This window comes from Falco naumanni, chromosome 3 (assembly GCF_017639655.2).
Source record: "Falco naumanni isolate bFalNau1 chromosome 3, bFalNau1.pat, whole genome shotgun sequence".
Classification (NCBI taxonomy): Eukaryota; Metazoa; Chordata; class Aves; order Falconiformes; family Falconidae; genus Falco; species Falco naumanni.
This window is the reverse complement of record NC_054056.1, coordinates 9,306,183-9,322,890: the sequence shown is the minus strand read 5'-3', so window position 1 is coordinate 9,322,890 and position 16,708 is coordinate 9,306,183. Positions and strand designations below refer to the sequence as shown.

General features: G+C 46.7%; 1 protein-coding gene across 6 annotated transcripts in view; it reads left to right on the top strand.

The window, feature by feature from the left end:
• The window catches only part of CASZ1 (castor zinc finger 1), a 207,226-nt gene that overhangs the window by 159,623 nt on the left and 30,895 nt on the right, over nt 1-16,708 (top strand). For all 6 annotated transcript variants that reach the window (XM_040585420.1, XM_040585423.1, XM_040585418.1 and 3 more), the window contains 4 exons: nt 4,229-5,069; nt 7,864-7,932; nt 12,781-12,871; nt 14,925-15,089. In XM_040585420.1, coding sequence (XP_040441354.1) covers nt 4,229-5,069; nt 7,864-7,932; nt 12,781-12,871; nt 14,925-15,089 — 1,166 coding nt within the window. The remainder of the gene's footprint in view (nt 1-4,228; nt 5,070-7,863; nt 7,933-12,780; nt 12,872-14,924; nt 15,090-16,708) is intronic.

The following is a 16,708-nucleotide window of genomic DNA, read 5'->3' as shown; positions in this document are numbered from 1 at the left end:
GAAGAGATCCCTTTCCACAATCTCTGGCTGACGCACACATACCCAAGGAAGTTTTCCTATACAGTCCCATGTTCCTTACTCTGCCTGTTTCTTACATAGTGAGCTAAAATAGTCACCAGGAGCTTTGCCCTGTACAAGCTTTCAGAGTTCTCCCCTTTTCTTAGCCTACTGGCTGTGTCTCTTAGGAAGGGAATATTGGCCCCGTTTTCAACAAGGGGGGATTTATCTTCATAATTTCCTGGGGAGACTCCACTTGGGAGGACGTGCATGGTGAGTTCCAGTTCCTTGCATATTATCCTATAGCCCCCTAGTCTACATGTTTTCCCTCCCAAGCAGAATAAAGGACAGAGCCCTGGCTGGGATGTCCCATCCCCCAGTATCCAGACCTTGTGCTCCATTTGGGCTGTTTGGCTTTTCCTTCCATATATAGTGTGCTGCTGCAGGCTATTTTTAGCCCCTTTTTTGCTAGCTTCGGATCCTTTGTGATACGATAGCTGCTCTGAGACACAGAGATCTCTGCTCTTTGGCAATGCCCACAAATGGAGAGCAGCGGCAAGGGGAGAGGGAGCCCTTTTATTATCACTTAGAAAAGGAGAGAAAAATGCTGTGCAGGGGAGGGGAGGAAGACCCAGGGACAATGCTTCCTGTGGCTGCCGGGGCTGTGCACTTCTCACAGGGATTTGTTTCCCAGCCGCTGTCCTGCTTCACTTCTGTCTGCGTGTGGGTATCAGGAGGGTTTTCTGTTGATGAGGTAATAATAATTACCTCTTTCTTCACTGCTGTTTGAAAGTGAATGTGAAATGAGTTGGCTGGTTCTCATACTATCTTTGTGGTGAGACAGCTCCCTTCCATAAGGTGCCTCCACCTCCAGAGCCTCTAGACTTCTGGTTAGGTGCCTGGGCAAGTAAGGGGGGGTTGCCTTTGACTTTAGGAGATGTGTCGGCGGGCTCACACTGGGATGAGTGAAGGTGCACTTGCTAGGCAGCGAGTGGTGGGAACTGGCCAGGGTTTCAACTCAAAAGTGGATAAGGAAAGACTGAGCAGCACTGGCAAAGCTGTTGATCAGGGAAGGTATTGCAATCATCTGGAACCAGATTTGAGCAAAGGAAAAGCAGAACGCGAAGTGTTTTGGGGGGTGAGGGCATTAAATCGAGGGTAGTGAAATTTGAACTCAAGCTCAGACTTTGTAAAGATCAAAAAGAGGTCTGACAACTCCCCTTTTCCTATGGTCTTGGGTTTTGCATCTAATTGTTTGCACCAGTTGAGGTCTGGCTACATGGGTAGGTAGGTAGGTACCAAAGGTGCTTCCAAGATAGGTGTGCAGGTGAGAGGAGTTTAAAAAGGAGGTGGTCTCCTACAACATTCCATTTTCTGCAGTATTACAAGGAAATACTAGGTTTCCTTGCATCTCCTCTCTGGATTTGTATTGTCTGTGGTGCTTGAACTGATCTGAGATTTGTAAAACTGATTGGAGATGTGGCGTTGAAAAAGAGGGTCTCCTCTCTTTTTTCATATGCTGCAGGTTAGGATAAAGAAGGAAAGGAGTTGGCTGGCTTTCAGGGCAGCTGTTAAAGCTAGTAAAAATCACACTTAATAGCTTAAATTTCCTATCAGGACCTCTCTGTGGTATTCTTGGAGTTTGGCACAGGCTGGCTAGAATTTTTCTGCGCAGTGCTTGGAAGTCAGGGCATTGTGAAGGAGGCTGGGGGATTGTTTTACAGGTCCAAAAAGAGAGGAAAAGCAGAACAGGGAAAGCAGATTTAACAGAAACATGGAAGTGTTAGACCCAGTAGGGATTTCATGGGTTTAATCACTTTTGTTGGGTCATTGGGTTACACTGAAATGGAGGTGGAGAAGTGAGAAAAAGAGGTAAAAAGGAGAACTGCTTTAAAGCGAGATGAAATTATTTAATATGTCTGTGTGTGAAAGATAAAGTTGATGGCTTTGGTAGGGTGTTGGAAGTGCCGCAGGAGAGGGTCAAGTGGGGAAGCAAGATTAAATGATCCTACCTCTGAGGATCGAGTAATACAGCCTTTCCTTGTGGTTTCCTTCTGACAAGTCTTGTTATTGAACACTGTGGGGCATGATTCTGCATTTAACATCCTTTAAGATTAATGCTGACCCATGAGGTTGTACTACAAAGAGCTACAATCCGAGCCAGACACTGCAGGGGCATTGCTACCCATTCTGTAAATAACAGGGTGTTTATTCTGAAGTCAGGCATCCCAAAATCCCATGCAGGATGCTGGGCCTAAGTGCTCAGAACTGGAAAGTCGTTTTGGGCTAAACCAGGTCCCAGCGCTTAGCAAGTATGTCTTTGTCCTTCTGCTTGCAGGCTTCAGGCATGTTCTTTGCGTTGCCTTTCTCACGTACAGCATACGCAGGCAGCTAGCGCAGCAGCGCTTCTGCTAGGTGAACACTGCTATACCAGGCAATATTGAAACAGGAGTATGACTTTCATGGCCTTGCGCAATTTACTGCCCGTTGCAGGCAGTCTTTTCCTCCATATAGTCCAGTGGAAACATTTGTGGAAGCTGATGGCTATTGAACTTCGACCTTGCTCATTGACTGGGTCTCGTGTGCGCAGGCGCGCTCTCCTGTCTGTGCATGCCTGTGTGTATGGCATCGTTGGCTGTCAGATCCCCCAAATTGTAGGGATCAGTTTTCATGGTTTGGATTTGTGGATCTCTTTTGTGGCTGTGTCTTGGTGACTTCCTTTTCCACTGCATTTCAAGGTGGTGTTGATTTGGTTTGAGCTGGACCCAGTGCCCAGAACCTCCATTCTGCAGCCAGTGTACCTGCCTGTGCTGGCTCCCTGCGAACGAGTGTGCTTGCCCATGAGAGCTAGAGTGATTGGAAAAGATGACGAGGGAGGTTTGAAGGACTCCTGCACACAGTAAATCTTTACTCTGCAGGAGAAAGCAAGAGGGAGAGGAGGAGCAGCGCTGTGTCAGGCTGAAGCCTAAATGAGTCCAAGCCGGCACATCAGAGCAATCTTTATTTCCTCCTTTACACTGATATTGGGTGACCTCCAGATGTGTGTTCTTCCCCTCCTGGTGGCCTGTGAAACTGCCTGAGGAAGGGAGGGAGAGACCCAAGGAAAGACAGCTTTTGCGCATTTTTCCTCCCTTATTTTTCCTATGCTCAGGTAGACTAACCCCTTCCTTGCCCCTTCCCCATCCCACACTCCAGAGACCACATCAGGACAACAGCTCTTTCTGTCCTCAGTCCAAATCCTGAGGAAGAGAAGGCTGTTCCTGACCTATTTTGCACCTGTGTGGACTTTTCCCTTTTGTGGTCTTACTGGAAGCTGTTCCTGGCTGCTCAAGGAGGCTGTCTGTGGGTTTCTGCAACCTTCACTGAACTGTGGCCCCTTTTCACGTGAAGAGTAGTAGCTCTCTGGTCACTGGGGTTGAGAAGGAAGGGAGCAAGCTGGGTGAAAAGAACTCTTGCAAGATTGACAGGGAAGAGGACCGCAACACCTATGGGGAACTCTCCTGTCTTTGTCTTGCCTTCTCTTCTCCACATCTTCCCCTCCTCTCCTCACTGCCAAGCTGCTCATACATATAGCCTTTGCTGCTCTTCCCCCATCTTAATTCATCTCCAGCTCTGCTGCTTTCCTGCTCTACTCTGCATTTCCCATTCTGCCCTCCCCCTGCTCCACCCCATACATCGTCTTGCCCTGTCTCCCTTACCCATTTCACACCATGCTGTCCTGCCTGCTCTCAGCTGGGTTGTTCACCAGCACACGTGGCATACCTTGCGTGTTTCTGCCCCTCCTTATGCACGCAGACACACTGCTTGCTGTCTATCCTCTGTGCACCTCCTTCCATATACAAACATACACAAGGACAGAACTGTACAAACCTCGGCATATTGGCATTGGTTTCGCTTCCAGTAAAATTACTTTTTCTTCATATTAGGCCAAGGCAAGAGTGCAGAGACATTTATGAAACTTTGTTTAATGTACTGAAAAGCCATCGGCTAGAACATTTAGGAAATTGATTTTCCTGGCATTGATGAACTCTTTTTATTTTACCCCGGTATTAATTACTTTTTTTTTTTTAAACAAATTAATTTAAGAGTCGTAAAACCTAACAAGTGAGCCAAACGTCAGTAGATCATGTTCCCCTCTCCCCTTACCTCCCCCTCCCCGCTACTAGTGCTGGTATGGGAGGAGAAGAAAAATCAACGCCTTGCGTGACTCTCTCACTTTGGTTCTCTGTAGGGGAAGCTTCATCGCTGCGAGATTATGCTGCCACCACCATGAATGAGTTCTTGGGCATGTTTGGCTATGACGACCAGAACATGCGGGATGAGTTGGCCCGCAAGATCAGCTTTGACAAGCTGAATGCTGCTACCTCAGAGGCCACTGCGACCGCTGCCTCTCTCCCTGGTGAAGATGCCATGAGCAAACGAGCCCGCTTCTCCAAGTATGAGGAGTACATCCGCAAACTGAAAGCTGGAGAGCAACTCTCTTGGCCCATGCATTTGGCTAAATCTGAGGAGTTGGGCTCCAAGCTGGGCAAAGAAACTTCCTCAGTGCTGGCACAGCCCATTCGGGTGCCAGGTCCAGATGCCTCCATGCTGACGGAGACCAAAGCCACCATCCTGCCGCTGCCCTCTCCCAGCAGTTCCCAGATGCAGGGCCTGATGTCACGAGCCTCCAAATATGACTTCTTCATTCAGAAGCTGAAGACGGGTGAGAGCATCAGGCCACAAAATGGCAACACTTACAAGAAGGCCTCCAAGTATGACCTAGAAAACGTCAAGTACTTGCACCTTTTCAAGCCTGGAGAAGGAAGCCCAGATATGGGAGGAGCCATCGCCTTCAAGACAGGCAAGGTAGGCCGACCTTCCAAGTATGATGTGAGGAACATTCAGAAGCTTACTCCAGTTAAAGCTCCAACACCCAGCCTGGCCCCTGCTCCTCTCGCCAGTACCCCCAGCAGCACTCCCGTAGCTGGGCCAGAGCAGTCCGTCTCATTGCCATTCAACACTCCTGAGTACCTGAAATCAACTTTCTCCAAGACAGACTCCATCACAACTGGAACAGTCTCTACAGTAAAGTAAGCGTCCTTCCACTTTTCTTACCTTTATATTAATGGGGGATTGTACCTAAAGTCTGCGTGTGAATCAGTGGGCCATTCCAGTTTGTGTGGTGATAAATACTGTGCTGTTCATGTGATGTTTCTTTTTGCTTTCTCTGTTGGAGTGTCGGCTCCTTTGTTGCACCCTGCACCTCTATCTTATTTGCCCTAAGGATGTGGCCTGCCATCAGCAGTCATAGCCATGAGTGTAGAGCCTACTAGCTCTTGGGTTTGTATGTTAAAATGAAAGGTGAGGCAACAGGGTGCTGTCAGCACTCTAAGGGACAAGGTTGTGGCCACGCTACTTTCTCTTTCTTCTGGTTCCCCAGGCGTCCAGCTGTGTCTATAGGGGAACCTAATCCTTGCTTCCATTTAACTCAATGGTGAAACTCTTCTGACTTTCCTGTTAGCAAGATGGGGCTTCTTGTTTGTCCCAGAACTCAGAAGACTTTCCCATCAATTTTCATAGGAGTTAGGCATACACATACTTCTGTGGGGCCAGGCCTGGGTCTTCTTAATTTGCTTGTTCTTTACACAAATAGAGGTGATTCAATTACCCCTCAGACTGGGCAAACTCATTAGCCCAGTTACCACTTATAACCTCCCACAAATACATTGCTGGCAGTCTCTTCAGTGATGCCATTGACTGAATGGAGATATCTGAAGGCCTTGCCAAACCTTGGGTTACTTTTTAATGTGGCTTCCAAAGGTGATAGCTGTGGAAAAGCTACATGTGGACATGAGGCTGCAAACAGGGAAGAAGGGAGGGACTTCTCTGCTTGCTTGTCATGGTTTGGATTTACTTGTTTCTCGCTGTGGACCTGGGGCTGTTGTGAGCTGTGAATCCTGTGGAGTAATTTCTAGCAAGTCTAGGACCTCTGTCCTGCACTTCTGTGGGAAATATCATCACATGCACCCTACTACTTTGCCCCCTGGTAAGGAGGAAGGCTGTTTTGTGTTTAATATGCAGACCTAGGAGGCTTGGGGCTGAATCGTCACTCAAATGCTCTTTGCCGTCTCAGGCGAGTCTGCATCCCCCACTTTCTGTGTTTCCCTGCCTGTCTTCCATGTGGAGCAGTCATTTCCCAACTGCTGGACGACAGATTTAGGAGCTCTATGGTTAAGGTGTGTGAGAAAGGGCAGAGGATTATTAACATTTGCATCTGGCCCCCAGTCAGGGTGCACCCTGTATGTGCTCCAGATGGCAGGCAGGGACTCCTATTACTAAAAAACACTGTGTTGTAAATACTCCTGTAGGCACAGTGCCTTGTTGTGATGGGTGACTTGGCCAGGGACTCTGTGCCTGAAGAGTCTGCAGAACACTGAGCTGCCTGGAGTTCAGCGGCCAGCCTACAGCTCTGCTTGGGGGGGCTCTGAGCCTCTTCTTACCTGCTTTAGTGTTGCACTTGGATCCCAGTTTGATTTCCTTTCTCTTGCTCATTTCCTGCCACTTGCAGATGTGGGTTTGTAGCACTGTGGTGATCCCTCCTCTAGCCACAGGACTTCCTTAGCTGGGGCATCGTCATGGGGCTGCAACAGGAATGGGGGCGACCAGGGCCTTCAACCTGGCAGTTCGCAGTGTCCCAATCACATGTTGGAGTACAGGAGGGGCTCTGGTCCCTTCTCCTTTAGGCTGCTTACTTAGGTACAGGCTTTCACGATAAAAGAAAGCAGCCCATTAATTGTGCTGGTGGAGGAAGCGCTAACTGTGGTATCTGGGACCTGGCTTTCCATTCACAGTCCCCACTGGGACCAAATAACCTGGCAGGAATTACCCCTTACTCTCACACATAGGCATGTATACTCTAGCCATGGGTTTAGACTCTCTAACGCCTAATGCTATTAACCCGACCTGAACTAATCTACCTACTTCGAGTGAACTCTGTGTGAAGGTGTCATTGTTGAAACCAGGCTACAGAGCTGTCACGAGGAGGAGTGGAGGTTGAGTGTGGGCAAAGCTGAGAAGGAAGGCTGCATGCAGCCTGTCTGGGGCTGTGGTGGTATGCCACTGTCTCTTAGGCTGGAGTCTGGTCCTCTGTCTCTTCTTCCTCTTGCTGAACTCACCGAGTATGTAATTTTCATCTGCTTGCTAATGATGTTAAGTAACCCAGGCTTATGTGACAGTTGCGTGCAGTTGGGTTGATTTTGTCATTGATTAAAATACATAAATACCTTTGCTGGGCCACCTGTCTGTCAGAGTTAGGCTATCTGTGTGAAAGCAGAGGCAATTAAAGCCCCACCTAGGGGGCTGTAGCATTGCTGCCAGTACCCCAGTACCAGGTAGCAGCACGCTGCGCCTGCTGGCCATAGGAAATGTGCAGTAGCTCACAGTGCAGCTGAAGCACAACTGAGCCTGGGGCAGAAGTGTCTTGAAGGCCTTTCCATGCCCATAAGGGCAGTGTTGCAAGGGGCTTCAGGGAGGTGTTTGTTTTCATGTGGCCATCACTTGTTTGTAAACGGGTATTCAGTTTTTTTCTGTGGAAACAGGTTTTCATGGTTGGTCTTCTCAGTGTCTCCAGCAAACTGAACTGAGTCCTGCAAAGAGGGAATGTGCAGGCAGGGTGGTAGGCAGACTGTATGGTTCCCTAGGAAATGAAGGTACCGGATTTGAAGGGAAAGGGGGAGCGAGGTTAAACATATGGGTGTCTTTGCTGGGTACTCCTCGCTCGACCCTCTATCCCGATGTGTCAGTGGTATGTGAGAGAAATGAGGAGCTTAGACTGTGCCCTGTTCCTGCCTGCTAACCAGCTCTGCCGTGTGTGTTTCTTATTAGGAATGGATTACCCACTGACAAACCAGCTGTCAGCGAAGACGTAAATATTTACCAGAAGTATATTGCCAGGTAGGCAAAACTCTTGACTTTCTTGGGGAGAGGGCTGGAAGTAAGAGGGTGGAGTGGTGGTGGGAGAGATGAGGTCTTGCCCATCTGGATCAAGTGTTTAAACGAGTCATTGGCACTTCCATTTCCCTCTGGCATCTGTACTTGCTCTGTTCGCTCTGTTCCCTTGCTTGGGAGAGTGGTAGCTGAGAGCGGTATACAAGCGTGCCAAGAGCATGCTCGGGTCCCCAGAGCTGTGAGATTTTGTGACAAATAGTGGAAAAATATTTCACTGCAGAAGCCCAGGATTTAAATGGGCGCGCTGTCTCTGGACTGTCCTTTCTGTCCATTGCTGTGCTGTCACCAGCCTTTTCCCCCTACCATATCCAGTGCCTGCAGGAGGCAAGCAAAGAACATCTCACCTCTGAGAATTAGGCTGGAGAATTCACAACTCACTCAAGTTTAGGCAGGTCTTGGCATCAATGTGGGATGTTTATCCTAGAAAATTTTGCAGAAACTCTCACTGAATAAGGTGCAGATTAGGGCATCTTATCGCAGCTGTGGGCAAGCTTGGGTCAGGAATGAGTTACGCTGAGAGGGAGCCCAAGGCTGTTGTGGTGAGACAGTCAGTAATGCCATGAGAGCCAGAGGAGCAGAGGAGATCAGTGCATAACACCTGCCTGTTCTATAGCTCATGGTAGGGCCTTTGCCCCTAGCCTGTTGAATCCTTCATCTGCACTATGAGAAAGCTCACTACGAAAGCCCCGTGTATACAGAAAGACACCAGACAGGGAAGCAAGCAAACACTTCTCTCCAGAGACAGAACTCAAGGGTTTGTTCCCACCAGCACTTGGGCACTTACTAACAAGAGGGCGGGGAAATGTGTACTGTGCCTTCCCACCTTGCCAGAGTCTACAGAGAGTCTCCCTGTGGGAGGCAGTCAGCTGCTAGGAAGGTGCAAGGGAAGATCTTGGCACATCAGCAAGGAAAAAGTGTGGGAACAGTGCTCTCCTGAGTTAGAGAGTGGAGCGAGAGGTGATTTCTTTCCTCCCTTTTGCTCAAATCCTCATGTAGGAGAAGGAGGCAGAAGACCACACGGGAAGAGAGGACAGCTGCACCACCACATGCAGCTCCTCAAGCAGCAATGCCTCTGGTGCAGGTGGCAATTCACTGCTTCCTGGGAGGGTACAGGAGTGAAAGCAGGGGTTCGAGCCCATCTTTGCATGGGTCAGGAGGGGCAGCATCCTTTTACTGCTGAGATTGCAGGAATTGTAGAGTTTGCAGAGAGAGGAGATGCCACCCTTTCCGTCCCCAGTTCCCCTCTCAAGCAGAGAACTGCATAAACACTTCACCCACATCCACTCTTTGTAGTGCTCTGCAAGCCCCTTCCCCTGGGTCAGGCAGGTAACTGAGGGAGGCTTGTGAGATAGCTAAGGGACACCACATCCTGCTTAAAAAGCTCCGCAAGCCGCCCGTTGGCAGCACAGCCACTTCCCTTCAGTTTACACACAATTTTAAAAACAGTCTAAAGCCTTAAAATCAAGGGGTGGGGGGAGAGAGACACGACACTCTTATGTCTGTACTGCATAATTAGCTTAATGAGTTTGCCAAAGCCACTGCCAAAAGCTACCCAGGGATAATCCATTCTCTCACACAACAAAACAAAACCTCTTACTTGGCTAGTTTGGGTTGGGTTGTTTCCCCCCACCCCCCGTATATTTATAATTAAAAAAAAAAAAAGACCACAGAAAAAATTATTATTATTATTATTAGTGCCTCAGCAGATGGTGCTTCTGGCAGCACTTACTTAAATATTTATTTCTGTGTGGGTTTCCTCCCCCCTTGTAATTGGGGTGGGTTGTTTTTTTTCTTCCTTCTTTCACATCATCGTTACAGGGTAATGAGTCTGTAAACACTCTTTAAGCATGCTGACTTCTTTATTTATTATTTTTATTATTATTTATTTATCAACTCTTGCCAGATCAAGACTAGTTCTTTCTGGCCAAAAAAAAAAAAAAAGTGAACAGATTAAAGTAAAGGAAGGGGGAGGGGGTTGTTCTTGTGAAAATGAATCTATGTGCCTGTGTGGACAATTTAGGAGTCTGCATTTGCATATCAGTGTGATTAAACAGTCTGTGAGTTTGCTTGTTTCAGGTGCGTGTGTTTGTGTCTGTTTGTGTGCATGGAAATTGTGGGTACATTCATGTAAATTAAGAGGGGTGTTGATGTACCTTAGAGTATGTGCATGTAAATGTCCGCGTGTGTATGTGTGTAAGTAAGTGTGTGGTGTGTAAGCTTTCGCTGTTATGAAAAAGCTAAACAGATGCTGTGCTTTAAAAATTAATAGCTTTGAACTGTTTCAAGTGTCAGAAGAAACACAGGATAAATATAACCCTTTAGGAGCCTAACCTTACAGACTGAAAGAGCAGAATTTCTCCTTTGTGCTGTGTTTGCCGCTTCCCTCCTTCCCCAAGCACACACTCTGGTGGAACACTTGCCTCTCCTTTCCTGCACTGTAGACACCCCACACACACACCTTTCTGTGGCACGTGGAAGGGAAGGTAGGAGTTTGAGGTGCTAGAGTGCTTGTTTAGCTGTTGCTTTTAAAGCTGAGTCTGTGAGTTACTCCTGCTAGGATGCTTCAGGTAACTCATCCCATGCAGGCATGGTCTCTTCAGCCTCTGGCCCTTCTTCTACTGCAGTGGGCATCTCTGGTCATTTTGCATCCTCACTTGATAATATTTTGGACTGCTTTGCTTCAAAGGTGTGTGTTTTTCAGCAAGGTCTTCATCTTCCTCTTCTCTCTGCCTAGTCTGCACTCCACAGTTCTCCAGCCCTGCACAGCCCTTTGCTCTCTCTCTCCCCACCATCTCATCAGTGGAATAGGGAAGAAGCTTTCCACAGAGCAGTTTTTTTCCTTTAAAGCTGCTGGTGGTTCTGCTGCCAGAAAGCCTGGGACTAGCAGGACCAGTTGGTTCTATCTACTGATGAGCTGCGTGTACCTGGTTAATGTCACAGTGACTCAGGCTGCTGCCCTGTACTAGCCTCACAGTTGCTCAGGTGTTTAGCAGGAATCGCTTCCTCTGCTTGCAGTTCCACACCTTTGTTTGTGCAGCCAGCTTTGCTGTTTGCCTTGTGGTTTGTTTCTTCTCCACTGCTGAGGTTTGTTCCAGTTTCTCAATCACCTGTTCTGACGTGATCCTGATTTCCTGCAGTATTTCTTCTCCTTCCCCAGGGAAAGGCATGTCTGCTCCTGGCATCTGTCCCTGTCTCCCTTTGTGAATGCTGAGGCAAAGAAGTCACTTAATTTTTTAGCAATGTCTACCTTGTCTGTCAATTAAGTCCCCTTTCCATCTCCTGGAGTCCCTGCTGTCTCCACAGTTGACCTCCTCTTCCTTACTGTGCTTCAGAAATGCCTTATTTAGTACTGCTTTTCATCCTAACTTTTTCTATCCTGTAGCTTAGCGTTACCTCACCTTATGGTGATCCATAATCTTCCCTGCTCCTGCTCCGATCCTTGGTTGTGGTGGGACACCCTCACTCCTCTAATTTTTCTTTTTTACCCGTTGCCCGCCCTTCTTTCTTTCCCATGCCCTTTATCATATGCACTCCTGCTGTGTTTAGCACTAAGTGACGTGAGGAACCTTTGAGGAACCTTTGAGCAGATGGTACTTTATCTTTGAATGTTTCCCCTCTGAGTCCCCTTCTCTCCACTGCTTTTCCCTTTCAAGCACTTCCAGGGTCCTGTAAAGTATACATCAGAGAATTCATTGCACTGATCAGCCCGTTACTGGATCGTCTCTTTTTGCCAATTACTGATGTGTCTCTCAGTCAATACATTCTATATACAGTCTGTTTGTATGTAGAGATCATATGGCATTTCTGCTATTCTGGGTTTTTTTTCCACCCTGCATATCAGGAGTTTCCAGATTTGCTGTGTGGAATACTTGGTAGTGGCCTGCAGAAATGGGTTGGGTGCATGTTGTTGGCTGTTGCTTCTTGTGTCCTACTCCTAATTGCACTCAAAGGCAGGCTGAAAACCCTGTTCTTTTGCATTGCATTATTTTTTGTTGTGAGCAAATCCCGTATCCACATGGAAAATGAAGATTAGCAGGGCTGTCATGCATGGTAGAAGATGCACGCACAGAGTTGAGATGGTCTGCCTGTAATGCTTTGTTCTGTTCCTGTTGATCCATCTCACCTATCTTTCCATTGATCAGTCCATCTTATTGAAAATTCCTATGTCATCTTGCCATGACCATCATCTCTGTGTGGCTTTCCATGTAATCCACTGGTTTACAATCTTCCCTGTAGTGTGACACCATGCTGTGATTAAAAAAAAGCCTCGAGACCTAACTTGTACAAACAAGTGAATACCTGAGCTCTTCTGAGGTCCTGCTAGACAAGTGTATAGCTAAAATTTAGAACCTGTATTTGACCAATGTTTATTTGTCTTCTTCTGGCATGGGAGATTTCTGAAAGTCACTGCTGTGGTATCTAAACTCACACATGAGAATTTTAGAACTGTATGATGTTTAATTCAAGGATCCCTCCTTTCTTACTCTTCCTCAAGTAAGCAACTTAGGTAATTGAGATGCATTTCAAAGGGAAAGACAGACAGATTAGGGATGTACAAGACCCAAATGATCCTGCTCAAGAAGCACCTTTAAGTAGTGACAAATAAGAAGAGAAAGGCAGGAGGGTCACCATCCTTGGAGGGGATAAAGGAGGTGGGGTTTAATGCCATAAACATGTGGGGTGAAAGCAGGAATGGGACTTACTTTATTTGTACCTTGCTTACAGGCACTATTGTCAGGACACTGTTTTATTCTTTCTCCTTTTCTTTTTTCTGTCCTCCTCCCATGTTTGCAGGTTCTCTGGCAGTCAGCACTGTGGACATATACACTGCGCATACCAGTACAGAGAACATTACCACTGCCTTGACCCAGAGTGCAACTACCAGGTAAAAGAATGGTAAAAAGTTATCAGCACAGCTACCTGAATGTAAAGCGGGGGGAGATGGCTGTTGTCCTCTGCTTTCCTCCCCCACGTATACACATGCCTCTTCGCTTTTCTGTTCTGAAAAAGGGCAAGATATATTTTGAACTTACTGGAACCCTATTTTGTTCCCGTTTAACCCATTCTAACAGTACTTAACCAAACCGAGACCACTGTAACAAAGAGCAGAATATAGATCAGCTCAAGTCAGTTAGAACTACTCCACATTTATATCAGTGAAACCAAGAGAATAAATTCTGCTGTGTTACAAATTGTGCCCGAAACTAGGGAATGCTGATCTGTTAGTCTGTCTCTTTCCCTCCTGCTGCCCCAGTGACATTGGAGCAGCAGTATCTGCAACAAAACACCCAGTAAGACCAGCAGCAGTCCGGGATTTGTGGGGAAAGCGTGGGGGCAGGAGCATGTGCGATGCTGTAATTACTGGGAGAATTGCCAGGGTAGCAGCGTCAAGCCAGCCGAGTCACGTGCTGTGTTTGTTTACCCTCTTCCCAGGTCTGTGAGTTTGACACTGCCATTTCTGTGGTCAGGCTGCATGTGTGTGAGCCCCAGAGTTTGACTCTTACTGTGCATCAGACACAACTTCCAGCCCTGCCCCAGGAGACCTTTGGGTCTCAAAGGAATGTCTGACCACAGCATAGGAAGTTGATCTGGATCTGCTGAGCTTGACTGTGGGTTTCTGTTGATCAAAGGAGAGTTTGTCTCTAGGACGTATGTAGTGGTCCTCCTCGCTCAGCGTTTGGTGATTGAGACGAGTCTGTCCCAACTGTGACATGGGAATCTCTGCATCAGAAAGAGAGAGACACAAAGGATGGAAAGACAGAAAAACCTATTATTATGATTGGCCTCATGATTATTTCCTAAGGAGTCTGGAAGCTGCTTGCAAAGGAGCTGTCTGGTCTCGCAGGGAATAAGGATTTAGGCTGCTTTTTAAAATGCAAATTATTTTATGGCTGAGATATATTTTAGAATAAGTAACGCTCTGTAATAAGTGGGCACAAATTAACGATGATTGGCAATAGCAATCCTGGATGTACGCCCTGGGAAATCATACCTCCAGCCTCCAAGGGATTCCTGTTGAAATCTATATCCATATATTCCTGTGCCAATACCAACAGGATTGATCAGGATTGATATTATAGGAGGAAAGAGTGGAAGCGATAATCATTTGTTTCCTGTGAGGGAGACTAGAAAAGTTGTTAAACATTAGAATACAGGCCTTTTCAATTACTCCTCAAAATAAATGGATATTGATTTCTTTTTTAAAAAAATCAGATTTACTTTCCCACCTTCACTGTTAAATATTGATGTCTGTGGGAAATAGAAATGAAAAGCTTCATTTTAAAGGCACTTAGCCTGCTCTGACAGTGGGGTACCCCTTCATTACTTCAAGTAGGTAGAGGATGAAAAGGATGTTCTGGTCATACAGATTGAGCTCTGAGCTCTGCTACCATCTTTTTCTGTCACTGGAAGAAAGTTCTGTGTCCCTGTTTCCCTAACAAAGCCATCCTAACTTGTAGGGGAGGCAGAAGACTTACAATGGGAAGATACTGTAAGAGAGTAGAGTGTTCTTCCCAGTTTCTAGTCTGACATGAACGTGGCAGCCTGTGTCTTGCTAACCACTACAGTGAGTGATTTGGAAGCTTGGATTACTCTCTTGTAGGCCAGTTCGTTCACTGGTTTGCTTTCTAACTATAGCAGTTCTTGAGATAGTAGCAGCTAAAATTACGTTAGAAGAATTGCAGCCTTAAAGCTGCAGGGAATGTATTCTGGACACCACCCCAGTGACATGTTTACCACTTTTCATGCATAGATACTTTCCCTTTACCAAGAAGATACATGCACACAGTTCCCCTTTAATCTGACTCTTGGGGTGATTAGCGCTGAGCTTTAAACTCCTGGTACCATAACTTGATTAACAACAAAAACCTCTGTGCTCCCAGGATTGCTCACCCACTCCCATCACTTGTGTCTCACTGTCTGTCTCTGTATCTCCCCAGAGATTCACTAGTAAACAGGATGTGATTCGGCATTACAACATGCACAAGAAACGTGATAATTCCCTCCAGCACGGCTTCATGCGCTTCAGCCCCTTGGATGACTGTAGTGTGTACTATCACGGCTGCCACCTGAATGGGAAAAGCACACACTACCACTGCATGCAGGTAACAGCTGGACTGGGGAAGGGATGGTAGCACAAGGCAAATGAAGAGCCATTGTTTGAGCTGTGTTGTCCTTTTTGGGGTGGACTGAAAGGATTCTCGAGTTCAGGCAGCCCAGCACTTCCTTGTCAGAGTGGGGGGCTGTCTTGAAGCAAAGGGGTGACATTCATAGCTTCTCCTGCTCGCTTCTGATCCAGGCACCTCTTTGAAGAGTCTGTGCCCTGTCCTCGCTGCGCTCGCCCAGCCAGGTGTGAGGAAGGGTGAAGGGAAGCACCATTCTCTGCATTCAGAAGCCTTGTGCACACAGTGAGGCAAAGCAGGTCTTCAGGTTTGCCCACAGTCTTGGACTTCACTTGTTCAAACTAGTCCCATTCTCTGAGATTCAGGGAACCTCTCTGCGATGCCACTGCACTGCCTCTACTCAGATCTGATCTGTCACTCCCTTGAAGTCAGACTTTTCAGTGACACATTTGCCTTTTAACACTGGGTTAATTTCCTCCATAATCAATTTCTAAAGTAATTAAACTTTAATGTCACATATCTAGACTTAACACCCCTGGTTCTCCATCTCCTTCCCCGGTGGCATCTGTCTGTGGCACAGGCTGGGAGCTTTGTTGCAAGAGCCAGCCAGGCTTCAACAGCAGTGTAACCAGAGTTGGAGTTGCTGCATAGATGCCACTCTGACGCACTTACTGTTTTTAGACACGGACATACCAGATTGTTCAGGTCTTACCCTGATCATTCTTCAGATTAGAGGGTTTGATACGTGCTTGTTTCATCAGAATTGTGGCCTAGACCAGTGCCATGAGAATGTGCGATAGTTACAAACAGAATAATAGGGCAAACCTAGGGGAAAGCTTTTCTGTTCTGAAAACTCGGGTCTTGCCTCCTGCCCTATCCCAACAGTTTAAGACCCCAAGCTGAAGTCACAAGGCCTTAATCACATGCTTAAATGCTTTGCTGGGATAGACTTCAGCGTATGTTTAACTTGAAGTCAGGTGAGCTTTCTGAAGTCAATGGGGCTTAAGCACACACTTAAATGTTAGGCATGCACTCGAGTACTGTCCTGAATAGGGGCTGGTTTAAACACGTGCTTACAACATTTGATAAATTGGGAACTTCATGTGACTTTCTACTGAGGACATTTTCTGTTATGCTTCCATAATGTTGATGGTTTAGTGTCTTCAATTGACTAGGATGGCATTTGTTGAGTTTTTCTTTAGAGCACGAGGAGTGTTTTACAGCTTTAAGCCACACCAAGTTTGAATAGAGACCCTCGTTTACACAACTATATATGGCTAATTCCATCCTGTGCCCACTGTCTTCCAGTAAAATAATGCCCATGTAAGCAGTGCCTTACAGGAAAGGTGTCTGAATATAAACACCCAATTAAAGAAAATACTGCTTAAATGGCAGAATTTGTGCCATCCATCTCATGGGCTTTTTTTTTCTTTTTGTCCATAATTGGTGTGGATAAAATTCAGTTAGTTGTTTATATAAACTGACATTTTTTTAGGCTTTAGCACCAAGAGCTGCATTGCAAATTATTCCTAAGGAGGTTTTTGTTTAATTCTTTTTTTTAATGCCATGCAGGGTCTGTCTTTTTTCAAGGTGTCAGTGTG